Source organism: Diorhabda sublineata, chromosome 1 (assembly GCF_026230105.1).
Source record: "Diorhabda sublineata isolate icDioSubl1.1 chromosome 1, icDioSubl1.1, whole genome shotgun sequence".
In the NCBI taxonomy this organism is placed as follows: Eukaryota; Metazoa; Arthropoda; class Insecta; order Coleoptera; family Chrysomelidae; genus Diorhabda; species Diorhabda sublineata.
The window spans coordinates 1,677,737-1,705,196 of NC_079474.1; the positions used below are offsets into that span (position 1 = coordinate 1,677,737).

The following is a 27,460-nucleotide window of genomic DNA, read 5'->3' on the forward strand; positions in this document are numbered from 1 at the left end:
TTTTCACGGTACATTTTACTAAATAAAATTCAAAATCTTACCCTATCTGAGAAAGATCTGTTCCCCACGCCGCGCAAACTCCCTCTACCCCGACCGGAACCACGTGATTTCCTTGGTTTAATTCCGAGGGTATCACATACGGATTGTCCCCTGCAACTACGTTTAGGTCTACCGGATTCGTGGAGTTCCTGTTTGGAATTTGTCACTTCCATAACTTTTTGTTCTTCCTGTACATCAGCCACGATCTGGAAAAAATGAAAGGATCAATAGAAAATTAACTTCATTAGGAAAAAATGTTTATAAAGTTACCTTTCGTGGTCGCCCTTTTTTCTTGGCTATGGGTAAAGGTGTAGTCGAAATTGGGGACGGGGTGGCAGACTCAAATTCCACTATTTCGATTTCTGTCGGGGTTTCTTTCATTTCCATTTCTCTAACGGGACTGATTGTCTGTAAAAAAAAAGAAAAACTGCAATTCTGGGCTAAAAAAAATATATATATTATCCTCACCTTTCTCGGTCTACCTTTCTTTTTAGGCACAGGAGACGGCGTCGCCGAATCCCTTTCCACATCTGTGGATAAAATGCCCTGAAAAAAAATATTACCCGTAATGAGATTTATACCTTTGTACAAAATAAATTGCAATTATACATTTGAACTACTCACTTTTTTCTGTTTACCTCTCCTTCTAATTGTGGTGATAAAGTAAGTAGAATGGACGAGACATTTGAACTACTGGCCTTTTTATGTTTATCTCTCTTTTTAATTATGGGGACACGAGATTTATATATTTGTCTAAAGTAAGTAAATTGACGTGATACATTTGAACTACTCACCTTTTCCTGTCTATCTCCCTTTCTAATTATGGAATTATGAGATTTAGATCTTTGTCTAAAGTAAGTAGATTGGAAGGGACATTTGAACTACTCGCCTTTTTATGTCTATCTCCCTTTTTAACTGTGGGAGCATGAGAGTTATAACTTTGTCTAAAGTAAGTAAATAGAAACGATACATTTGAACTAGTACTCACCTTTTTCAGTCTATTTCTTTTCCTAATTATGGAATTATGAGATTTAGATCTTTGTTTGAAATAATTTATATTGGAATGATACATTTGAACTACTAACCTTCTTCAACTGACCTACTCGCTTTTTAAGTTTATCCATTTATTTATTTGTGGCATCATGAGATTTATATCTTTGTCTAAAGTAAATAAATTGAAATAGTACATTTGAACTACTAACCTTTTTCGGTCTACCTCTCTTTCTGATTATTGGAGACTGTGTAGCGGATTCTACACTTGATAGATTTGCTGCTTTTAACGTATATTTAGATATATCGATAGAAGATACAGAGTCTTCTTTTACATCATCCAACAAAATTACACTACCACTATCCTGAAACAATAAATCTACGGTAAATATTTAGTTTAAGTTTGAAGATGATATAAATATACATTTTTTATAATATCTGATGAATTTTTACTGGTTTTATAGAAAGTATTTTGCTGTACAAGTGATTTTCATGGGACACAGCAATCATGAATAACTTAAAAGTATTTTTGATTCTTAAAAAAATGTTCTATGATGAATATTTCGATAAGAAATTTTCTTTTTTTGTATTGGTAATAATACCTGGTAAAATCTGTCCCTAAAAAGAACATTTATGGTAAATAAGTCCCTTAAAAGGGTTTTTGGGTGTTAAAAAATGTTCATCGATGAATATTTCAATAAGAAATTTTCTTTCTTGTATTTCCTCAATGATTTTGCTAATTTTTTTAAAAATATGACTCATACTTGGTAAAATTTGTCCCTAAAAAGAACATTTATGGTAAATAAGTCCCTTAAAAGGATTTTTGGTGCTAAAAGATGTTCTATGATGAATATTTCGATAAGAAACTTTCTTTATTGTATTTCCTAAGAAATTTTTGCTAATTTTCAAAAAAATATGATGAAATCTGTCCTTACAAAGAATATTTATGGTAAAAAGTCCCTTAAAAAGGTTTTTGGGTGTTAAAAAATGTTCTTCGATGAATATTTCGATAACAAACTTTCTTTATTGTATTTCCTAACAAATTTTTGCTAATTTTTAAAAAAATATGGTTAAACTTGGTAAAATCTGTCCCTACAAAGAATATTTAAGTCCATTAAAAGGGTTTTTGGGTCTCAAATATGTTCTAGAAGGAATATTTTGATATCAAACCTCCTTTTTTTAAACATTTTGCCAATGAATCATTTAAAAAGATCCTATTCATCGTTTTGAAGTCAATATACAATAAAAAATAATCCAAAACTAATAAAATTTTAGTTAATAACATTTTTTTTAAATAATAACAAAAAAAAATTGATATATGTTTCAAACTGTACTCACATTTTTAAAAATCGATAACATCCAACACAAAACTGCTTTTTTAAAATATTTCATCACTTTTTTTATATTTTTTTTAATAATAAACAAATAAAATTCCAAACCAGTCCGATACAATTAAAATATATACAGTGTGGCGCACGAAATAGATATTTTTATTATAAAAAACACTTACCTGAGATCTGGAGTCCTCGCTAATAATTATTGGAGAATCTATTTTGCTTTCGATCACACATACATCCGTATCTGGATCCTTAACTTTCAATTTTTCGTTGAAATTATCCTTCTTGGTCCTTTTAACTTCTACGGGTGATTCGAGACTGTGATCCTTGTGCTTCGTCCTCAACTCCGGACCCGGATTCGATTTATTATCAATCACTAAAACAAAAAAATCGTTAAAAACCGTTAAAACGTTAGTCGATTCGCAGTATACCATCATGATCCTTATGTTTCGACCTTGTAGCAACAACTGATTCCATATCAACTTTTAGCTTCTTATTTTTATCCACGGTTTCCTCATGGGGTCTCTTCTGATTCGATTCGTCCCCTAATTGTTGCACGATATGGGGATGACCGCCCTCTTTAGAAAATTTCACCGTTATCTTGGCTAATTTTTCCGACTTATCTTCGTCCAAAGATTGATCTTTCTTTTTGGATTCCTTGGTTGGTGAATGAGGTAAGTTTCCTTTGTTGATCTTTAGCACTATCCTCTCTTTGATTTCCTCATCTTCTTGTTGGGAAGGAGTCACTTCGCTTTCCTGGGGTTTTACTATGGGTTTGATGATTATTTTGGGGTTGCAACGTTCTTTATCTTCGTTTTCTACATCTTCTTCTGGTTTTTTTAAGGGTTTTATTGTCAATCTGCAAATTATTTATTTAAATGATATTTTTCGATAGACCTCGTATACGTATCAAAAAAGTTGATATCTGATGATTCTATTCTATGTTTTAGAAGAACCAGAACGTTTTATGAAGAATAACTTTTCGTTCTAAATTGAATAATAAAAAAGTTTAACATTGTTTCAACATTTATGAAGAGAATTTCATATTTTTTGACATACCTCGTATACGAATAAACAAATTTGATATATGATGATTCTATTTTACATTTTAGAAGAAACAGAACGTTTTATAAAGAATAATTTTTTCCCTAAACTTGATAATAAGAAAGTTAAACATTATTTGAAAATTTGGACACAGATATACAGTTAATTTCATATTTTTTGACATACCTCGTATACGAATAAACAAATTTGATATCTGATGATTCTATTTTACATTTTAGAAGAAGCAGAACGTTTTATAAAGAATAATTTTTTCCCTAAACTTGATAATAAGAAAGTTAAACATTATTTGAAAATTTGGACACAGATATACAGTTAATTTCATATTTTTTGACATACCTCGTATACGAATAAACAAATTTGACATCTGATGATTCTATTTTACATTTTAGAAGAAGCAGAACGTTTTATAAAGAATAATTTTTTCCCTAAATTTAATAATAAGAAAGTTGAACATTATTTTAAAATTTGGAAACAGATATACAGTTAATTTCATATTTTTTGACATACCTCGTATACGAATAAACAAATTTGATATCTGATGATTCTATTTTACATTTTAGAAAAAGCAGAATGTTTTATAAAAAATAATTTTTTCCCTAAATTTAATAATAAGAAAGTTAAACATTATTTTAAAATTTGGAAACAGATATACAGTTAATTTCATATTTTTTGACATACCTCGTATACGAATAAACAAATTTGATATCTGATGATTCTATTTTACATTTTAGAAAAAGCAGAATGTTTTATAAAAAATAATTTTTTCCCTAAATTTAATAATAAGAAAGTTAAACATTATTTTAAAATTTGGAAACAGATATACAGTTAATTTCATATTTTTTGACATACCTCGTATACGAATAAACAAATTTGATGTCTGATGATTCTATTTTACATTTTAGAAAAAGCAGAATGTTTTATAAAAAATAATTTTTTCCCTAAATTTAATAATAAGAAAGTTAAACATTATTTTAAAATTTGGAAACAGATATACAGTTAATTTCATATTTTTTGACATACCTCGTATACGAATAAACAAATTTGATATCTGATGATTCTATTTTACATTTTAGAAGAAGCAGAACGTTTTATAAAGAATAATTTTTTCCCTAAACTTAATAATAAGAAAGTTAAACATTATTTTAAATTTTGGAAACAGATATACAGTTACTTTCATATTTTTTGACATACCTCGTATACGAATAAACAAATTTGATATATGATGATTCTATTTTACATTTTAGAAGAAACAGAACGTTTTATAAAGAATAATTTTTTCCCTAAACTTAATAATAAGAAAGTTAAACATTATTTTAAAATTTGGAAACAGATGTACAGTTAATTTCATATTTTTTGACATACCTCGTATACGAATAAACAAATTTGATATCTGATGATTTTGTATTACATTTTAGAAGAAGCAGAACGTTTTATAAAGAATAATTTTTTCCCTAAACTTAATAATAAGAAAGTTAAACATTATTTTAAATTTTGGAAACAGATATACAGTTAATTTCATATTTTTTGACATACCTCGTATACAAATAAACAAATTTGATATCTGATGATTCTATTTTACATTTTAGAAAAAGCAGAATGTTTTATAAAAAATAATTTTTTCCCTAAATTTAATAATAAGAAAGTTAAACATTATTTTAAAATTTGGAAACAGATATACAGTTAATTTCATATTTTTTGACATACCTCGTATACGAATAAACAAATTTGATATCTGATGATTCTATTTTACATTTTAGAAGAAGCAGAACGTTTTATAAAGAATAATTTTTTCCCTAAATTTAATAATAAGAAAGTTAAACATTATTTTAAAATTTGGAAACAGATATACAGTTAATTTCATATTTTTTGACATACCTCGTATACGAATAAACAAATTTGATATATGATGATTCTATTTTACATTTTAGAAGAAGCAGAACGTTTTTTAAGAATAATTTTTCCCATAAATTTAATAATAAGAAAGTTAAACATTATTTTAAAATTTGGAAACAGATATACAGTTAATTTCATATTTTTTGACATACCTCGTATACGAATAAACAAATTTGATATCTGATGATTCTATTTTACATTTTAGAAGAAACAGAACGTTTTATAAAGAATAATTTTTTCCCTAAACTTAATAATAAGAAAGTTAAACATTATTTTAAATTTTGGAAACAGATATACAGTTAGTTTCATATTTTTTGACATACCTCGTATACGAATAAACAAATTTGATATATGATGATTCTATTTTACATTTTAGAAGGAACAGAACGTTTTATAAAGAATAATTTTTTCCCTAAACTTAATAATAAGAAAGTTAAACATTATTTTAAAATTTGGAAACAGATGTACAGTTAATTTCATATTTTTTGACATACCTCGTATACGAATAAACAAATTTGATATCTGATGATTTTGTATTACATTTTAGAAGAAGCAGAACGTTTTATAAAGAATAATTTTTTCCCTAAACTTAATAATAAGAAAGTTAAACATTATTTTAAATTTTGGAAACAGATATACAGTTAATTTCATATTTTTTGACATACCTCGTATACGAATAAACAAATTTGATATCTGATGATTCTATTTTACATTTTAGAAGAAGCAGAACGTTTTTTAAGAATAATTTTTCCCATAAATTTAATAATAAGAAAGTTAAACATTATTTTAAAATTTGGAAACAGATATACAGTTAATTTCATATTTTTTGACATACCTCGTATACGAATAAACAAATTTGATATCTGATGATTCTATTTTACATTTTAGAAGAAGCAGAACGTTTTTTAAGAATAATTTTTCCCATAAATTTAATAATAAGAAAGTTAAACATTATTTTAAAATTTGGAAACATATATACAGTTAATTACATATTTTTTGACATACCTCGTATACGAATAAACAAATTTGATATCTGATGATTGTATTGTACATATTAGACGAAGTAGAACGTTTGAGGACAAATATAAAACAGATTTCACATTTTTTTAAATAAACATTCAAATTAATACCTCGGATTTGATTCTTTTTCAGATTCCGGTTTTGGTATCGGTTTAATAGTTATTCTAGGACTCTGTAGTTGTTGTTCGGGTTCTTCCACTGCTTTTACCGTCGATTTAATAGACAATTTCCTTGTCGTTTCGTCTTCTTTCGTTGAAACTTTAGTTTTAGTATTTATTTTTATTTTCAACGGACTGACAGGTTGTTCTTGTTTAACCACCGGTTTTATTGTTATCCTAGGACTACTAGACCTTTGATTCGAACTGGTAGGTGAATGTTTCGAGCTTCTAGTAGACATCTTCGGACTGTGTTGTTGCTCTACCTAAAATTAGAATAAAAAAAAAAACATAAAAAAAAATTACTCTGTCGATTATTAAATATCATCACCTGTTGCATCTTCGGTTTTATTATCAATTTAGGTATCGGCTCGTCCGGTTCAATGGTTAAATCAGAATTTTCCTGATCGCTTATCTTCAGAATCGAATGCATGTTATCAGATTGTTTCGTTATGGTCATTTTCAAGCTACCTTTGGTTTCCGAATCAGTAGTGGTACTAACCTCTTCGTCCGGTACTTTAATAGGTTTTATTGTTATTTTCGGACTGTAGGTCTTTTCCCTATCGGGCACGTCTACGTTTATAGTAAGTTCTTCTAGTTTTTCGGATTTTTTACTGTGTTTTCTAGTAGGAATTCTGGATCTGATTTCCCTATCTGATTTGGTGATGTCGCATTGAGATATGTTGGTACTTTCTTGATTTCCCGACAAAACTAAATCAGTTTTAGCATCAGACAGTATCGGTACTACTATTGGGGTTATATCTTCAGCAACTACATTGTTTTCTATTAATTTTGATGATTTATCATTTCCAATTCTTGTATTCTCTAAATAATTTTAAAAAATGTTAAAATAGTTGTTTAAACAATTAAAAAGTACAAATTTAAATGAGTATACAACTCGAGAAGATCAAATTTTCTGTTTATTTATTTAACACCAACTTGCCTATACTTAAAAAAATAAAGTTACAGGCTGTTAAAGTTGAAAGTTAAAATAATTATTTAAATATGTTTCGCAATATCAAACAGTTGACTTAGTACACCCTGTATAATAAAATAATCGATATTTGTCAAATATTTTATAATAATTTGAAAATATGAATTCAAGATTTTGCTTTTTTTGTGCGTATTCCAACTTTCCACGTTTTTTTTTCCTTTTCCCCAATTTAGATATTTCGAAACAATTACAATCTTCGAACTCTTCCCTTTCCTGTGTTATAAAAATACCCTATGGTGAATTAAACTCACCTTCTGACGCATTTGAACCATCTTTGACTTGCAGATCTAATCCAGGTGTAACAATCTCTTTATTAGGTCCACTGTCAACGATTGCATCATGTAGAGAATCGGATAAATCAATTTCATGTACTATTGATGCTGCCTCTTTGGCAGAAGAAGTTTCCACAACAGGTTGTTGTAATACTGCTTCTTGTTTCAACTTATCTTCTTTATTTTCTTCTATGATTACAACAATGTCTTTTTTACCATCAACAGTTCCAGCTTGTAAAACGTTTACACCGTCTTCAATTGATGTTGCTTCTGTTACAGATCCAGTTTCAACATTTTCTTCATATTCCACAACTGCTTCTGCTTCAACATCATTCGGTTCCTTCATCTCGGGTACTGTTTCTTCTATAATTTGATCTACAATTGTAGATTCTCCAGCTACAGTTTCTTGTGCAGATTCTACAGGCCTCTCTTGTCCAGTTACAGCTTCTTGTACAGATTCCTTGGGTTCTTGTTCGACTACAGCTTCTCTTATAGATTCTGCGGATCCCTCTGCAGGTCTCTCTACTCCAACTACAGCTTCTTGTATAGCTTCCACAGGTTCTTTTTCAACTACAGTTTCCACAGTTTCCTTTTCAACTACAGCTTTTGGTATAGATTCTGCAGGTGTTTCTGCTTCAAGTACAGCTTCTACGGGCCCTTGTTTAGTTACAGCTTCTTGTATACATTCTGCAGGTCTCTCTGATTCAACTACAGCTTCTTGTATCGATTCTGCAGGTCTCTCTGCTTCGACTACAGCTTCCACAGTTCCCTTTTCAACTACAGCTTTTGGTATAGATTCTGCAGGTGTGTCTGTTTCAAGTACAGCTTCTACAGGTCCTTTTGCAACTACAGCTTTTGGTATCGATTCTGCAGGTCTCTCTGCTTCGACTACAGCTTCTTGTATCGATTCAACAAGTCCTTCTCCAATTACAACTTGTTTTATTGATTCTGCAGGTTGCTCTTTATCAACTACAGTTTCTTGCATTGATTCCACAGGTCCCTCTTTAGCTACAGCTTCTACAGGTCCCCTTTCAACGACAGCTTTTTGTTTTACAGGTCTTTCTTCATCTACAGCTTCTTTTATAGATTCTACAGGTTCCTTTTCAGTTACAGCTTCTTGTATAGATTCTGCAGGTGCCTTTTCTTCAATTATAGCTTTTTGTATAGATTCTACAGGTGCATGTTCACCTACAGCTTTTCGTACAGTCTCTTCAGGTGCCTGTTCAGCTGTAGCTACTTGTGTAGATTCTACAGGTGCAATTTCAGCTGTAGATTCATCTAGAACCATAGATTCTACAGGTGCAGCTTCTACTGGTTCTTGTATATCTAAGGTATTTTGGTCATTTACTTCGGTTTCTAGATTTGGTTGTAATATTGCGGGATCAATGTAATCTTCTACGTATGAACTACTGGAAGTATCGGTAATACTTTGTACAGCTATGGCTAACGCTTCCATTTCCTTTCTTTCTTTTTCGGTTATATAATCTCCTTGATTTTTGGGTATATCGATATTTTGTAAACTGGCAACTGCTAAAATCGTTTCCAAATTTTCTGGAGTATCGACCTGTGGTGGAATCACGTGTTGAACAATTACACATTTTTCTTCTAAAATATCTTCTGCTTGCGGTGATTTATCATCATTTTCATCAGTCACGGAAACAATATTATGTTCAGGTGTTAGTACCAATCTTGGTACGGTTTCTTCGTCAGAATCATCATCTTCGGATAACTGGAGAGGTGCAAATTCCAGATCCGGTATTTTAGATCTGATTCCATCACATCCGGTGATTTTTTCTTTATCTTTAATCGAATCAGATCGAATTTCATCTTTATTAATTATATCGACGTCTGTAGAAGTCACTTTATTAATTATATCAATTTCTGTATCGTTTTCTCTAACTTTAGGAGCTTTTAATTTGGTCTCTTCTGCGTTTTGATTATTAGACAAAATAATCGGTGATTCAACGTCAGTCTTTAGTGGTGTTAAGTCAGCCGAATCAGATTCAACTGTCGATTTATTACACTCTGCAAGCAAAAGTATTTATTATGACGAGATATATATCCAAAAAAAAATAAAAACACTTTCTAGTCTACAGTGGGAAAAACCGCATGCAAAATTACTTTTTTTTCGCACAAAAAAAATTTTTATACACCATATAAATTAAAAAAATTAAAATTAATACTTTACCTTCGTTTTTATCCGTCTCGGTTGATTCCGATTGTATTTTTTTCACTGATCTAATCATTTCTGTATCAAACTCACTACTTTCAACAACACCTACGGCTTCATTATCCTGATTTTCAACTGATTCAGTAAATTCGATGTGGGCATCAGATTTTTTTGCAAAATCCTCATTTGGCTTACTAATTTCAGGTAAATCCTTATTTTCTATGGAAGTTTCACCGACATTCGTTTCAATGTCTATTTCTGACTGTTTTGTATCCCTACTTTCCGGTTTTTCTTCACTATTATCGATATCAATTACAGTTTTAGTTTCTTCACATACCGTCTTAATAATATCACTATTTTCAATTTTCTCCCTCGATGTAATGTTTTCATCTACTTGTACTGTAACATCAGACAATTCTGGTACTGTTACTTCCGTATTATCTTCAATAATTTCATTTTGACCATTGGTACCACTTTGCTCCTCCGATTCTTTATTTTCTGAAGACTCAGACACTTCTAAATCTATCACCACTTTTTCCAATCCTGTTTCTTGTAGATTTTCTGTTCGAGGTTGAGTTTTTTCCACAATAACACCAACATCTTCGTCTTTGGCCAATTCTTCTAATGTTTCAACTCCCTTTTCGGTATTTTCTGAAGAAGAATCAGGTTTTGATGCCACACACATTGTATCAATGCCCATTTGTGAAGAATCATTAGTTTTTGCTTCATCATTTTGGGATTCATCCACTCTACTAGATACTTCAGTCGTTTCAATTACTTCTTGAATTGGATCTGATGTAGCAGCTGCTACATTTTGACCAACAGTTTGCGTTGACTCTATTTTATCGGATTCTTCGTCTTCACCTGTAATTTCAGATGATTTTTTCAGCATTCCACACAGATTTGATACTTCAAACTCGTTAACTGAAGTTGTGTTTTCAGTTTCCTTATTCTCCATTACCGTTTCAGGTTGTATATCAACTTGAAGACAATCAGATTGAGATTCAGAGACTATTAACGAAGCTTCAGATTTTCCAGCATTAACTTTACAATCTCCATCGATTTCGGTACTTTCTTTAAGAACATCAACTTCAGTTTCTATTGTTGACACTTCTGGTTGACTTTGATTCGTTATATTTGTACCAGTTGTCTCATTTTCATTATTTTCTTCATTATCTGCTTCTATTTCACACACTATTTCGGTCTCTTTTGATTCCGGTTCACTTTTATCCACATTAGATGATTTTCCAGGCTCTGCACTAGCTTTTCCTTCAATAGTTTCCTTATAAACTTCGTTTTGAGATTTTTCTTCACTCAATTTCAACGGATTTGCTTCAATTATTTGTTTACAGGATTCGCCAACATCTTGGAGATCTTCTGTATTTGACTGCAAAACTTCTTTAGTACTATCTTGAACTTCCTCAGTTTTAATCACTAATTCTGTTTCAAGTGAGCTTCCTTTTTCTGTATCAGTATCTTTTCCATCAGTCTCACTCTTTTGTACAACTTGAAGTTGATTAGGATTATCGCTAGAGCCCACAGCTTCTTGGTTGGAAGTTTCTGGAATTGTTTTAGACTTGCTGCTAACTTCGCTTGAAGATATTTCCATTGGTGATTCGACATTGGTGTTTTCTTCTTTGGAATCTTCTGTTTCTGTGAATTTAAAACTTTAATAATAAAATTTGGGTACCTAAACTTGACCTCACCTTCTCTAGTTAAAGGCACAGCTTCAGCTTCACTGGAATGTTCTTCAATTTTGTCAGTATTGTTGCTGTTATCATCTAATTTTGTTTTTTCTTCATTTGCATCACTGGTTTCATCAATAGTTTGTGTGTTAACACTATCTGCTTCTCTACAATCTTCACTGTTTCTTCTTTCTGTGGAAATAGATGTTTTATCCCCACTGGAAGTTATATCTTCTCCAATACTTTGAGAAAGACCCTGCTGGATGTTATCTTCTTGAGTATTGTTACCTCCTTTATCATCAGAAAGTTTTTCAGCATCTTCATTGTGAACGGCAGAACAAGATCCTGTTCCTGAGGCTTCTTCTTCACCTTTCCTTATATTTTCTGTAGATTCAGTGTTAGGTGATACAATTTCATCTAAATTGTTATCAGCACCTGTGATGAAATTAAAAAATTATTTTATTAACACAAAATGCTACAAAAATCTCACTTTCTCCAACTTGTTGACCAGCTTTGCTCGGCAATTTGTTATCCACCATTTCATTTGGTTTGGGTGGTAAATTGAAAGGTTCCTCTGGTTCTCCTAAAAGACTTTCTAGATCGTGCACAAGATCTTCTACGTCTTCTGTAACCTTCTCGTTTGTATCAAGTATATCTAATAATTCATTAACTTGATCCGTAGGTTGTGTTTTATCTGTTGACAGACTTTGTTGACTCATTGTAGGTGCTTTGGGATCAAATGAGTCTGAAGAGGTGCTACTAATTGGATCATCAGAAACTGTAATATGATTTGAAAGAGAAATACAAAATTAATTCAAGCGGAATTGATTGTTTTCACGTATAACAGTGTAGATTTTATTAAGTATAATTTCAATTAAAATATTTCAATATATACAGACATTTAACAATAATAATAGCTATATCTATAATACAGAACTTGATCCGCTAATTAAAAATGCAAATAAAAGTATAGTAACATCTTATTATACATAGAAAACTATTTTTTAATTAAACAATTACGAAATAAGTTACGAAATTTTTTATGGAAACACCCGTTTAAATAGAGGTTTTAACAAAACGTTTGTAGATTACCTGTTCGGGAAGCCGTAGGATTAGTATTAGCATCGGTCGAAGAAGTCGGGGTAGCATCACTAGAGTCGCTTTTTTCCTCTTTATTGGACGTTGACATGACATTGTCCACTGTTGAGGTTAGTTCGTCCTCCGCTTTGACACTATCCATTATTAAATAACACCATAAAATTGTTTTAAATTTGTTTAAATAATCCCGATTAATCTATTAAATTTATTCTTCCGCTATTTGAGAACACAATATCGGCATTTTGTTTATTGTTTTATTATAACGCTACTTCTGCATAAAACGCCAAACACATAAAACGGTGTATAATGAAACTACGTTTTTATTCTTTGACATTATTATGTTTAACTGGATATTTTTCGACCAATTAGCGTACAATATATTCGAAATCCACCAATCCCATTTTACCGACTGCTGTACCATCTACATGATTGTTTTAACACAGAACAGCGGATTTTGACATACTTGGAAAAAATAATATAATGTATCAATCTAATAGAAATTAATACAAATTAGATCAAAAAATATTAGGAATAATATTTCATTTACGAATTTTTTTATAGTTACATAAACAAAAATTAATTAACATAAAATAAATAAAATATTGGACGACGGAATAAGCTCCGATGTAGAGTACTACATTATCAACTTCAAACATCATAACGAACGAATTTTTGTAGTTATCTATATTTACCACTAGTTATTTGCGATGATAGGAGAAGGAATGACGTATTTCATGTTCGTTATTTTATTATTTTTAAAAATCTTGATAAGCTTAATTTTTTCCAATATTTAAACATAAAAATAAATAATAACGATCTTTAATTTTGACTCACTTCGTTTAAAACTGAAAAAGAGGAATCCATATGCAAGTTAGCATTAAATAATATAGATATGCTGTTTCCTGAAGTGTTTGATTGAGGTTAGTTTTTTTAAATGTTATTTTGAAATATTTTATCCATTCCTTAAGTAATAACAAAAACAAAATGGTGATTTTTATCTGTAACATTCCCTATAAACGTAATATTTTTCCATTTCATTACCATTTATTTCGTATATCTCCATAGTTTTTACTAGAATAGTGCGCAGCTAAGGACATTAATCATATAGGTCTTGAAATGATCAAAGGTTAATGTCCTATGAAGAGCCAATCATGTGTTTTGGCTTTAACTGTGATTAATTAGGGTATACTGAAGGGGTAGAAATGCTCGATTCATGGTCAGTTTTATGCCTTTTGGGGCCAACTCGTTGTTTGATGGGCATTCGTAAAGCCAGTTTCGGATTATCCTCGATTTATGGTCAGTTGTAGATTAGTTCGCAGTTTTATGCCTTTTGCGGCCAATTCGTTGTTCGATGGGCACAAAACCAAGGTTTTTGGCCTTTTTAACAGGGTCTACCTGGACTTCCAAGTTGGATGAAGGAGATTTGTTGGTAGGATCCAGGGCTTTTGAGTCTTGGCCTTGTCAAAAGCTTTGAAATTGGTAGAAACTAATGTTTTAGGAGTAGTGGTTTCAATGGTGGTTTACTCAGAACTTATGGGCGGAAGCATTTATCGTGATACATGATTATGGCTTAGGTACCTTTGCACCGATTTCCCTTCTTGTGCTGTTGGGCCCCTTTTTCAATGTCAAGGTCCAACAGCTCCTTAATGGGGTATTTAAATTTTTTTATCAAATAATCGAGGGAATATAAATTAAAAACAATGTTTTCGTAATGAAAAGTATATTTAAATAAATAAACATAAAAAAACATATAAGAAAATTTAAATTATATCGGAATCAAATTTATTAACATCATATTTGACGAAATGTTTAAATAATAAAATTTAGACAAAACAATGGGTTTCCAATGACTTTTCCATTAAAAATTCACACAATTTCTAAACGTTTAAACACACCAACGATTCGATTAACAATTATCCAGGTTGAATGACGAAATTTTATATACAGTGTGTTTAGTTTTTCCAAATATATATGAAAATGTTCGGACTATGCCGTCGAATGAATTGTATAGGAGAATCATTTGTATAAACACTACAATAATCAATTACATAGCAAGATTAAGATATTAGAAGAAGAAGCAGTAATGACAACTCGAAGAAAAAAATACCACCTTAGCCGATCTTACACACTTAATTTATTTTAAAATTTATAACTTTCCCATTGTTATTAGGGCCGAATTAGTTTTATTTAAATAGAATTTCAAAACTTATGGTACAAAAAAAAGGAAAACAAATACGGTAGTCTCTTTTTATAACGATGGATTTGCAAAAGTTTGTTTGGTTTGCTGTAAGCTTTATGTCATCTGTCAAGTGTTTTATGTCACCTGTCAAGTGTTCTATGCCTTATATCAAGTGTTTTATGTCATGTATCAAGTGTTGCATGTTATAAGTGAGCTGTGCAGCATTTTTAATATAGTTTTCGTTGATATTCTTTTTTAACAACGACGAAATCGTCAGGTGCTTTTAATGTCGTTATAAATAGGGTCTACTGCATATATATAAATATCGATAACATTTTTTTTTATATAATAATTATACTATTTACCATTATATAAAATTACAGCAGTCAATAACACTTCCGATTAATATCTACAAAACTTTTTTTTCCCTAAAATCAACTCGCGTATATAGATATTTTCATGACATCTATAATGTGTCCAATTATTACATTTCTTTATTAATTTCACATACTTTGACATGTAAAAGTGCATTCGGTGAATAATTTCTTCAAATTTCCCGAAAAGGAAATGTACTTATGAGGAAACATCATGGAAAATGGTAAAATATATTCGATACGTGGCGTGGCGTGGCGTGTAGTGGACTGAGTGTGTACGCAAAATATTGAATTAAATGGAAAAACATATTCGATACGTGGCGTGTAGTGGCGTGGCGTGTAATATACTGAGTGTGTACGCAGACGATTGAATTAAATGGAAAATTATATTCGGAACGTGGCGTGGGGTGGCGTGTTACTATTAGGTTTCGATTAAAGAAGAAATTTTTTCAAGAAATTGTGTCCCTATTGATAAGGATTCCGATATAATTGTGTTTCCACAACTTTGGGTATCGTTTAACCGTATTTTCGCTTGAGGAAACATCGCAATTTACTTAACCGGGGAATTTTTGAAGAAATTTTACCCTTGGTGATACGAATTCCAATAGATTAGTGTTTTTGGGTACAATCTGTAACTTGGAGAACCATCATAACATCCTAAACCACAGAAATTCTAACCAACTTACGTCTGTTGACTTTCTAACCTCACTTTTACTCGAAAAAACGCCATTTTTCACTTAGTCAGAGAATTTTTGAAGAAATTACACCCTTGGTGATGCGAATTCCAATAGAATAGTGTTTTTGGGTACAATCTGTGACTTGGAGAACCATCATAACGTCCTAAACCAGAGAAATTCTTACCAACTTACGTCTGTTGACTTTCTAACCTCACTTTTACTCGAAAAAACGCCATTTTTCACTTAGTCAGAGAATTTTTGAAGAAATTACACCCTTGGTGATACGAATTCCAATAGATTAGTGTTTTTGGGTACAATCTGTGACTTGGAGAACCATTATAACATCCTAAACCACAGAAATTCTAACCAACTTACGTCTGTTGACTTTCTAACCTCACTTTTACTCGAAAAAACGCCATTTTTCACTTAGTCAGAGAATTTTTGAAGAAATTACACCCTTGGTGATACGAATTCCAATAGATTAGTGTTTTTGGGTACAATCTGTGACTTGGAGAACCATTATAACGTCCTAAACCAGAGAAATTCTTACCAACTTACGTCTGTTGACTTTCTAACCTCACTTTTACTCGAAAAAACGCCATTTTTCACTTAGTCAGAGAATTTTTGAAGAAATTACACCCTTGGTGATACGAATTCCAATAGATTAGTGTTTTTGGGTACAATCTGTGACTTGGAGAACCATTATAACGTCCTAAACCAGAGAATTTCTAACCAACTTACGTCTGTTGACTTTCTAACCTCACTTTTACTCGAAAAAACGCCATTTTTCACTTAGTCAGAGAATTTTTGAAGAAATTACACCCTTGGTGATACGAATTCCAATAGATTAGTGTTTTTGGGTACAATCTGTGACTCGGGGAACCATCATAACGTCCTAAACCAGAGAAATTCTTACCAACTTACGTCTGTTGACTTTCTAACCTCACTTTTACTCGAAAAAACGCCATTTTTCACTTAGTCAGAGAATTTTTGAAGAAATTACACCCTTGGTGATACGAATTCCAATAGATTAGTGTTTTTGGGTACAATCTGTGACTTGGAGAACCATTATAACGTCCTAAACCAGAGAATTTCTAATCAACTTACGTCTGTTGACTTTCTAACCTCACTTTTACTCGAAAAAACGCCATTTTTCACTTAGTCAGAGAATTTTTGAAGAAATTACACCCTTGGTGATACGAATTCCAATAGATTAGTGTTTTTGGGTACAATCTGTGACTCGGGGAACCATCATAACGTCCTAAACCAGAGAAATTCTTACCAACTTACGTCTGTTGACTTTCTAACCTCACTTTTACTCGAAAAAACGCCATTTTTCACTTAGTCAGAGAATTTTTGAAGAAATTACACCCTTGGTGATACGAATTCCAATAGATTAGTGTTTTTGGGTACAATCTGTGACTTGGAGAACCATTATAACGTCCTAAACCAGAGAAATTCTTACCAACTTACGTCTGTTGACTTTCTAACCTCACTTTTACTCGAAAAAACGCCATTTTTCACTTAGTCAGAGAATTTTTGAAGAAATTACACCCTTGGTGATACGAATTCCAATAGATTAGTGTTTTTGGGTACAATCTGTGACTCGGGGAACCATCATAACGTCCTAAACCAGAGAAATTCTTACCAACTTACGTCTGTTGACTTTCTAACCTCACTTTTACTCGAAAAAACGCCATTTTTCACTTAGTCAGAGAATTTTTGAAGAAATTACACCCTTGGTGATACGAATTCCAATAGATTAGTGTTTTTGGGTACAATCTGTGACTTGGAGAACCATTATAACGTCCTAAACCAGAGAATTTCTAATCAACTTACGTCTGTTGACTTTCTAACCTCACTTTTACTCGAAAAAACGCCATTTTTCACTTAGTCAGAGAATTTTTGAAGAAATTACACCCTTGGTGATACGAATTCCAATAGATTAGTGTTTTTGGGTACAATCTGTGACTCGGGGAACCATCATAACGTCCTAAACCAGAGAAATTCTTACCAACTTACGTCTGTTGACTTTCTAACCTCACTTTTACTCGAAAAAACGCCATTTTTCACTTAGTCAGAGAATTTTTGAAGAAATTACACCCTTGGTGATACGAATTCCAATAGATTAGTGTTTTTGGGTACAATCTGTGACTTGGAGAACCATTATAACGTCCTAAACCAGAGAATTTCTAATCAACTTACGTCTGTTGACTTTCTAACCTCACTTTTACTCGAAAAAACGCCATTTTTCACTTAGTCAGAGAATTTTTGAAGAAATTACACCCTTGGTGATACGAATTCCAATAGATTAGTGTTTTTGGGTACAATCTGTGACTCGGGGAACCATCATAACGTCCTAAACCAGAGAAATTCTTACCAACTTACGTCTGTTGACTTTCTAACCTCACTTTTACTCGAAAAAACGCCATTTTTCACTTAGTCAGAGAATTTTTGAAGAAATTACACCCTTGGTGATACGAATTCCAATAGATTAGTGTTTTTGGGTACAATCTGTGACTTGGAGAACCATTATAACGTCCTAAACCAGAGAAATTCTTACCAACTTACGTCTGTTGACTTTCTAACCTCACTTTTACTCGAAAAAACGCCATTTTTCACTTAGTCAGAGAATTTTTGAAGAAATTACACCCTTGGTGATACGAATTCCAATAGATTAGTGTTTTTGGGTACAATCTGTGACTCGGGGAACCATCATAACGTCCTAAACCAGAGAAATTCTTACCAACTTACGTCTGTTGACTTTCTAACCTCACTTTTACTCGAAAAAACGCCATTTTTCACTTAGTCAGAGAATTTTTGAAGAAATTACACCCTTGGTGATACGAATTCCAATAGATTAGTGTTTTTGGGTACAATCTGTGACTCGGGGAACCATCATAACGTCCTAAACCAGAGAAATTCTTACCAACTTACGTCTGTTGACTTTCTAACCTCACTTTTACTCGAAAAAACGCCATTTTTCACTTAGTCAGAGAATTTTTGAAGAAATTACACCCTTGGTGATACGAATTCCAATAGATTAGTGTTTTTGGGTACAATCTGTGACTTGGAGAACCATTATAACGTCCTAAACCAGAGAATTTCTAATCAACTTACGTCTGTTGACTTTCTAACCTCACTTTTACTCGAAAAAACGCCATTTTTCACTTAGTCAGAGAATTTTTGAAGAAATTACACCCTTGGTGATACGAATTCCAATAGATTAGTGTTTTTGGGTACAATCTGTGACTCGGGGAACCATCATAACGTCCTAAACCAGAGAAATTGTTACCAACTTACGTCTGTTGACTTTCTAACCTCACTTTTACTCGAAAAAACGCCATTTTTCACTTAGTCAGAGAATTTTTGAAGAAATTACACCCTTGGTGATACGAATTCCAATAGATTAGTGTTTTTGGGTACAATCTGTGACTCGGGGAACCATCATAACGTCCTAAACCAGAGAAATTGTTACCAACTTACGTCTGTTGACTTTCTAACCTCACTTTTACTCGAAAAAACGCCATTTTTCACTTAGTCAGAGAATTTTTGAAGAAATTATGCCTTTGGTGATAAAAATGCCAATAAACTAGTGTTTTTAGTCCTTTAGGAACGTTCTGTCCCCGTTTCCACTTGGAAAAACTCTTAATATATCTTCAAGTCTCGATTTTTTTTCCATATAATACAACATTTCATTTCCATACATCGTAATGAGTGAACAAACAAACTCGATCCATTTCAACTTCTGTGATTTTAAATTCTAGTAGAAATTTTTCGAGGATAGCTTTTTTTCTCAACATTATACAACGTGATCCCAAACTAACCGAACCAATTGGCATAAAATTTTTTTATAAAAATCAATCAAACGCGAATTTCAATCGAAAAAAGAAACAACGACAACCGAGGGGTTGTATAGAATCGTATATATATATATAAATGTGAAATAAATATCGATCCGTCGTTTATTTTTATCCTTCCGGTTAATTTTTAGATCACATTGTGTAGATTTGATAAAACGCCGTTTAAACGACATAAAGTATTTGCTACCAAATCCGATTTTCAGTTTGCGGCATCCTCATTACTCCAACTCCACCACCTAAACGTCTATAATTCATCGAGCCGCACAATCTCCATTGGTTTTGTTCCGTATCGTAAAATTCGATGGTTTTTAAATAGGCAGTACCGTCGAAACCACCGACGGCGTACAATTGACCGTTTACAACAGCCAATCCGACCTGTATATAACAAAGATAATTAAATCGACGGGACATTTGATGAAAGAAAAATTTTTTATATATTCCTACCAAATTTCTGGGTTTTCCAACTTTATATCTGAGTTTTTCTATCTAGATTCTGGAGTTTTCTAGCTAATTTTTTGGTGATTCTATCTTTTATTTGAATTTTTCCACCTAATTTCCAAGTTTTTCTATCTTTTGTCTGGGTTTTTCTCAGTAAGTTACAGGATTGTCTAGCCAGTTTCTGGGTTTTTTTCTACCTTGATTTGGGTTTTTCTAAGCAAGTTCTAGGTTTTTCTACCTTAATATCTCGGTTTTTCTAACCAATTTTTAGGTTTTTCTAGCTAATTTCTGGTTTTTCTACCTTGCATCTGGGTTTTCCTCAGTATAAAGTTTTCTAGCCAGTTTCTGGGTTTTTTTCTACCTTGATTTGGGTTTTTCTAAGCAAGTTCTAGGTTTTTCTACCTTATTATCTCGGTTTTTCTAACCAATTTTTAGGTTTTTCTAGCTAATTTCTGGGATTTTCTACCTTTTATCTGGGTTTTTCTACTTAACTTCCATGTTTTTCTACCTTGCATCTGGGTTTTCCTCAGTATAAATTTTTCTAGCCAGTTTCTGGGTTTTTTTCTACCTTGATTTGGGTTTTTCTAAGCAAGTTCTAGGTTTTTCTACCTTAATATCTCGGTTTTTCTAACCAATTTTTAGGTTTTTCTAGCTAATTTCTGGTTTTTCTACCTTGCATCTGGGTTTTCCTCAGTATAAATTTTTCTAGCCAGTTTCTGGGTTTTTTTCTACCTTGATTTGGGTTTTTCTAAGCAAGTTCTAGGTTTTTCTACCTTAATATCTCGGTTTTTCTAACCAATTTTTAGGTTTTTCTAGCTAATTTCTGGTTTTTCTACCTTGCATCTGGGTTTTCCTCAGTATAAATTTTGCTAGCCAGTTTCTGGGTTTTTTTCTACCTTGATTTGGGTTTTTCTAAGCAAGTTCTAGGTTTTTCTACCTTAATATCTCGGTTTTTCTAACCAATTTTTAGGTTTTTCTAGCTAATTTCTGGGATTTTCTACCTTTTATCTGGGTTTTTCTACTTAACTTCCATGTTTTTCTACCTTGCATCTGGGTTTTCCTCAGTATAAATTTTTCTAGCCAGTTTCTGGGTTTTTTTCTACCTTGATTTGGGTTTTTCTAAGCAAGTTCTAGGTTTTTCTACCTTAATATCTCGGTTTTTCTAACCAATTTTTAGGTTTTTCTAGCTAATTTCTGGTTTTTCTACCTTGCATCTGGGTTTTCCTCAGTATAAATTTTTCTAGCCAGTTTCTGGGTTTTTTTCTACCTTGATTTGGGTTTTTCTAAGCAAGTTCTAGGTTTTTCTACCTTAATATCTCGGTTTTTCTAACCAATTTTTAGGTTTTTCTAGCTAATTTCTGGGATTTTCTACCTTTTATCTGGGTTTTTCTACTTAACTTCCATGTTTTTCTACCTTGCATCTGGGTTTTCCTCAGTATAAATTTTTCTAGCCAGTTTCTGGGTTTTTTTCTACCTTGATTTGGGTTTTTCTAAGCAAGTTCTAGGTTTTTCTACCTTAATATCTCGGTTTTTCTAACCAATTTTTAGGTTTTTCTAGCTAATTTCTGGTTTTTCTACCTTGCATCTGGGTTTTCCTCAGTATAAATTTTTCTAGCCAGTTTCTGGGTTTTTTTCTACCTTGATTTGGGTTTTTCTAAGCAAGTTCTAGGTTTTTCTACCTTAATATCTCGGTTTTTCTAACCAATTTTTAGGTTTTTCTAGCTAATTTCTGGGATTTTCTACCTTTTATCTGGGTTTTTCTACTTAACTTCCATGTTTTTCTACCTTGCATCTGGGTTTTCCTCAGTATAAATTTTTCTAGCCAGTTTCTGGGTTTTTTTCTACCTTGATTTGGGTTTTTCTAAGCAAGTTCTAGGTTTTTCTACCTTAATATCTCGGTTTTTCTAACCAATTTTTAGGTTTTTCTAGCTAATTTCTGGTTTTTCTACCTTGCATCTGGGTTTTCCTCAGTATAAATTTTTCTAGCCAGTTTCTGGGTTTTTTTCTACCTTGATTTGGGTTTTTCTAAGCAAGTTCTAGGTTTTTCTACCTTAATATCTCGGTTTTTCTAACCAATTTTTAGGTTTTTCTAGCTAATTTCTGGGATTTTCTACCTTTTATCTGGGTTTTTCTACTTAACTTCCATGTTTTTCTACCTTGCATCTGGGTTTTCCTCAGTATAAATTTTTCTAGCCAGTTTCTGGGTTTTTTTCTACCTTGATTTGGGTTTTTCTAAGCAAGTTCTAGGTTTTTCTACCTTAATATCTCGGTTTTTCTAACCAATTTTTAGGTTTTTCTAGCTAATTTCTGGTTTTTCTACCTTGCATCTGGGTTTTCCTCAGTATAAATTTTTCTAGCCAGTTTCTGGGTTTTTTTCTACCTTGATTTGGGTTTTTCTAAGCAAGTTCTAGGTTTTTCTACCTTAATATCTCGGTTTTTCTAACCAATTTTTAGGTTTTTCTAGCTAATTTCTGGTTTTTCTACCTTGCATCTGGGTTTTCCTCAGTATAAATTTTTCTAGCCAGTTTCTGGGTTTTTTTCTACCTTGATTTGGGTTTTTCTAAGCAAGTTCTAGGTTTTTCTACCTTAATATCTCGGTTTTTCTAACCAATTTTTAGGTTTTTCTAGCTAATTTCTGGGATTTTCTACCTTTTATCTGGGTTTTTCTACTTAACTTCCATGTTTTTCTACCTTGCATCTGGGTTTTCCTCAGTATAAATTTTTCTAGCCAGTTTCTGGGTTTTTTTCTACCTTGATTTGGGTTTTTCTAAGCAAGTTCTAGGTTTTTCTACCTTAATATCTCGGTTTTTCTAACCAATTTTTAGGTTTTTCTAGCTAATTTCTGGTTTTTCTACCTTGCATCTGGGTTTTCCTCAGTATAAATTTTTCTAGCCAGTTTCTGGGTTTTTTTCTACCTTGATTTGGGTTTTTCTAAGCAAGTTCTAGGTTTTTCTACCTTAATATCTCGGTTTTTCTAACCAATTTTTAGGTTTTTCTAGCTAATTTCTGGGATTTTCTACCTTTTATCTGGGTTTTTCTACTTAACTTCCATGTTTTTCTACCTTGCATCTGGGTTTTCCTCAGTATAAATTTTTCTAGCCAGTTTCTGGGTTTTTTTCTACCTTGATTTGGGTTTTTCTAAGCAAGTTCTAGGTTTTTCTACCTTAATATCTCGGTTTTTCTAACCAATTTTTAGGTTTTTCTAGCTAATTTCTGGTTTTTCTACCTTGCATCTGGGTTTTCCTCAGTATAAATTTTTCTAGCCAGTTTCTGGGTTTTTTTCTACCTTAATTTGGGTTTTTCTAAGCAAGTTCTAGGTTTTTCTACCTTAATATCTTGGTTTGTCTAACTAATTTTTAGATTTTTCTAACTAATTTCTGGATTTTCCAGCTAATTTCTGTTTTTATAGCTAATTTCTGGGTTTTCTACCTAATATCAAGGTTTTTCTAGCTAATTTTTGCGTTTTCTACTTCAAATTTGAGTTTTCCCACCTAATTTCTGAATGTTTTCACTTTATATTTGGGGGTTTCTACCTAAATTTGGGGTTTTCGCACCTAATTTATTGGTATTTCTAGTAAGGTTTTTTCTAGTTATTTTTTTAAATTTTTGTATCCAATTTCAGGTTTGTCTAGCTAATTTATGGGATTTCCAACCTTATACCCTAGGTTTTTCAACTTTCTACCCAAATTTTGAGTTTTTCTACCTAAATTTTGGGAATTTTTACCCAAATTTCGTGACTGTCTACCTAATTTCTGGATTTTTCTACCTAAATTTGAGGTTTTTCCACCCAATTTCTGGGCATTTCTAGCTAATTTCAGGTTTGTCGAGCTATTTTTAAAATTTTTTAGCTAATTTTTCGGTTTTTATAGCTGTTTTCTGCATTTCTATAGCTAATTTCTGGGTTTTTATAGTCAATTTTTCGATTTTCCAACTTATTCCTTGCCTTTTTAGCGAATATCTGGGTTTTTCTGGCTAATTTCTAGGTTTACTTGGAAATGTCTGGTTTTTACTCGACATTATTTGATACTTGAGTTTTTCAGTTAATTTTCGGATTTTTCGAGTTCATTTTTGAGTTTTTTCGCTTTTTTCTGGGTTTTTCTACCTAAATTTGAGGTTTTCCCACCCAATTTCTGGGCATTTCTAGCTAATTTCAGGTTTGTCGAGCTATTTTTAAAATTTTTTAGCTAATTTTTCGGTTTTTTATAGCTCTTTTCTGCATTTTTATAGCTAATTTCTGGGTTTACTTGGAAATGTCTGGTTTTTACTCGACATTATTTGATACTTGAGTTTTTCAGTTAATTTTCGGATTTTTCGAGTTCATTTTTGAGTTTTTTCGCTTTTTTTTGGGTTTTTCTAGCTATTTCCTTTCTGGGTCTAGCAGCTAAATACATATAAATACTTACCCCGCTTCTTCTAGATGTCATAGCGACGATCGGACTCCAAGAATTCGTTAATGGATTGTACCTTTCGGCACTACTCAGCTCCATACAATCGTCGCGACCCCCGACCGCATAAATTAAATTATTAAACACCGCGCAACCCAAATGTTTGCGTCTAGTCGACATCGGACTCACTAACGTCCATTTATTATTTCGAGGATCGTAACGTTCGACTGTATTCAAAGGCGATTGTCCATCCGAGCCTCCGATGGCGTACAAGTAACCACCGAGTACCGCTACCGCCACTCCCAATCGCCTAGTCGTCATCGGGGCTACTTTCGTCCATTTATTATCCTTCGGATCGAATCTAAACAGAAAAAAAAACAAACAATCCGGACGGATTCGATCGATAAAATGTGGATTTATTCACCGTTCAACGTGATTTAAACATTGTACGCCGTCCTGTCCGCCGACGGCGTACAGCAAATTATCCAGCACGGCCACCCCCACGCTGGTCCTACAAGAAGTTGTCGGGGCAACGTCGCACGACCATTGATCAGTTTGCGGATCGTATCTGCAACAAAAATCGGTTCGGAATTGATTAAATACGACTATAGAATTTTCACCTCTCGATGCTGTTTAGGTAACTTTGGCCATCGTGTCCCCCGACGGCGAACAGTAGATCGTTCAATACGGCGACGCCGACGCCGCACCTCCTTTTACTCATCGGAGCCACCATTTTCCATTCCATAGTTTGGGGATCGAATTTTTCCACTGAAGATATCGCGTCACCGCTACACCAACCCCCGACGGCGAACAACACCTCCCCTAAAAATAACGTCAAATTGAAATTTTTTTGTTACGCGCTCTAAGAGGAACATACCCCTCGTTGTCGGTCTCCTCGGTCTAGTTCTTGGTCCTTGCATCAGAGGTCGTTCTTGTGGAAGCAGAAGATAATTTTTGGCTTCGTCCACTAAATCTCTACAACGTTCATTAGATCTGATTAGTAAATCAGAACCGACGGTACCGACTAGAAATTTCGGACTAAACAAAGGCATTCGGACGTGTTCCATTACTTGGTGGAGGTACTGTCTCCTTTCGGCTAAATTATACTTCACCCAAGACATAACCGAAGTGTATACCTAAAAAGCAACAGCAATTACAACTGAAATATTCGAAGGTATAAATATATATAAAAAAAAATAATTTTCCAACTAACTTGTTCTTCTCCGCGAGAATTCAATTCATCGCTGGCGATTATATCTTCTAATTGTTTAACCGGCAGTAAAAAAAATTCCTCGGATTCGATGACTTCTTGGAAATTGTGTTGGATGAATTTATCCGCTATTCTGAGTAATTCCCTGCAGGAATGTGTGTCGGCGAAAGCTCTAATACCCAAACAATTCGAGGGATCTAACTGTCTTTTTAAAAATTCGCAACAAATATCTTGAATTTCGGTTAACTGAAAAGAAATTTGAGAACTAATCGAAAAAAAAACACCTTGGGCTAAGTACTACAACCAGGTAACTACAAATTTTGATGAGCGCACAGGTAAATTCTGTTAGGTTAGGTTCAAAACATACTAGGACTACTCAAGTTTCGAGATATAGCAACACTGATGTTCAACTAATTTCTGGAACCGTTGTGGTATTCATAATGAACACACTGTTTACACTACCTCTACACCAACACTATTACCTGGGTTTTTCCACCTAATTTATGGGGTTTTCTAGCTAATTTCTGGGTTATCATAGCTAATTTTTAGGTTTTATAGCGAATTTCTCAATTTTCTAAATAATTCCTGGATTTCTCTACCTGATTTCTAGGTTTGCTTCCTAATTTCTTGGTTTTTATAACCAATATCTCAATTTTCTGACTAATTCTTGGATTTTTCTACCCAAAATTTTGGGTTTTTCTTCCTATTTTGGCTAAACAGCTCAATTGTGGTTACCTAGTTGTAGTTAAAACCCCATGAAATATAAATTACCTGTAATAAACATGCTGCTGGCAATAAAATTTGCACATTTGATTCCTCTACAACGATATGAGAAGTATAGCAGAAATCAACTAACAAATCCATCGCAACTTCGTCTATATCCCTTATCGCTATTTCGGTTTGTTTGGATTCTATTAGCTCTCCAGTAAACATAGCTCTAAAATAAGGACTGCAAGCGCTTAATAAAACTCTATGAGCGAATATTTTTCTTGAACCGACGTTAAATACAACATCACAGAGTTCTCTATGTCTTCGTAGTAAATTTAACTCTGTTAGAACGTTTTTTGCGTGTTTTTCCGAGGTATGGGACAAACGGGCTGGTGATGGGGGACGTTCACCTCCCGTAGTTTCGCCCATTCTACAAGAGCTTCTAATGTGTCCTGCCAGTTGTAATCGCAAGGGCGGAGACGCCCAACCCCACACAGTATCTATCTGAAAAGTTTGATAATTGAAAAAAATACTTTAAAATCAATCTGTGTACTATTAAATATTATAATTACCTTTACACACTTAGTGGACAGAGTCAAAGCAATTGTCGACTCGCGACTTTAATATTATTTTTATAGAAATCAATATTCTTAAGCTTAAATTACTAATAAAATAATTAAAAATTGCTGCAAAACAACAATTTCGATATCCTTCTATGTTGACAATAGTTGACATGTGATTTGTTTTTGACAATTGACAGATGAAGTTTAAATTCTAGGCAAATATTCGCAAAAAAATCCATTATATGTTTTCTAATTATTTTATTAACATTATTATTATATTATAATCGAGATATTTCTAATGATATAATAGATTTTCTTGTAAATGAAAATCGTGAATTAAAAATA

The 27,460-nt window shown here is 32.5% G+C and overlaps 2 protein-coding genes across 3 annotated transcripts in view; both read right to left on the reverse strand.

Annotated features, from left to right (window-relative positions):
• Window positions 1-13,026, reverse strand: part of LOC130452301 (titin-like) — a 28,948-nt gene extending 15,922 nt beyond the window's left edge. For both annotated transcript variants that reach the window (XR_008910934.1, XM_056791538.1), the window contains exons 1-13: window positions 12,713-13,026; window positions 12,111-12,398; window positions 11,642-12,055; window positions 9,954-11,588; window positions 7,745-9,790; window positions 6,831-7,324; window positions 6,455-6,765; window positions 2,798-3,225; window positions 2,540-2,742; window positions 1,242-1,394; window positions 508-585; window positions 310-447; window positions 42-245 (exon numbers count right to left, since the gene is read on the reverse strand). Coding sequence is in view for 1 of the 2 variants with exons in the window: in XM_056791538.1 (XP_056647516.1) it covers window positions 42-245; window positions 310-447; window positions 508-585; window positions 1,242-1,394; window positions 2,540-2,742; window positions 2,798-3,225; window positions 6,455-6,765; window positions 6,831-7,324; window positions 7,745-9,790; window positions 9,954-11,588; window positions 11,642-12,055; window positions 12,111-12,398; window positions 12,713-12,860 (6,540 nt within the window). In the remaining variant the exon portion in view is untranslated. The remainder of the gene's footprint in view (window positions 1-41; window positions 246-309; window positions 448-507; window positions 586-1,241; window positions 1,395-2,539; window positions 2,743-2,797; window positions 3,226-6,454; window positions 6,766-6,830; window positions 7,325-7,744; window positions 9,791-9,953; window positions 11,589-11,641; window positions 12,056-12,110; window positions 12,399-12,712) is intronic.
• A 1,410-nt stretch (window positions 13,027-14,436) lies between these two features.
• On the reverse strand, window positions 14,437-27,286 carry LOC130452313 (kelch-like protein diablo). The gene is made up of 8 exons (XM_056791540.1): window positions 27,125-27,286; window positions 26,616-27,056; window positions 25,848-26,090; window positions 25,512-25,770; window positions 25,255-25,456; window positions 25,059-25,202; window positions 24,653-24,995; window positions 14,437-20,186 (listed from the first exon to the last, which is right to left on the reverse strand). The coding sequence occupies exons 2-8, from the start codon at window positions 26,979-26,981 to the stop codon at window positions 19,995-19,997; spliced, it is 1,749 nt and encodes a 582-aa protein (XP_056647518.1). The 5' UTR covers window positions 26,982-27,056; window positions 27,125-27,286; the 3' UTR covers window positions 14,437-19,994.
• Between the last annotated feature and the right edge of the window lie 174 nt (window positions 27,287-27,460).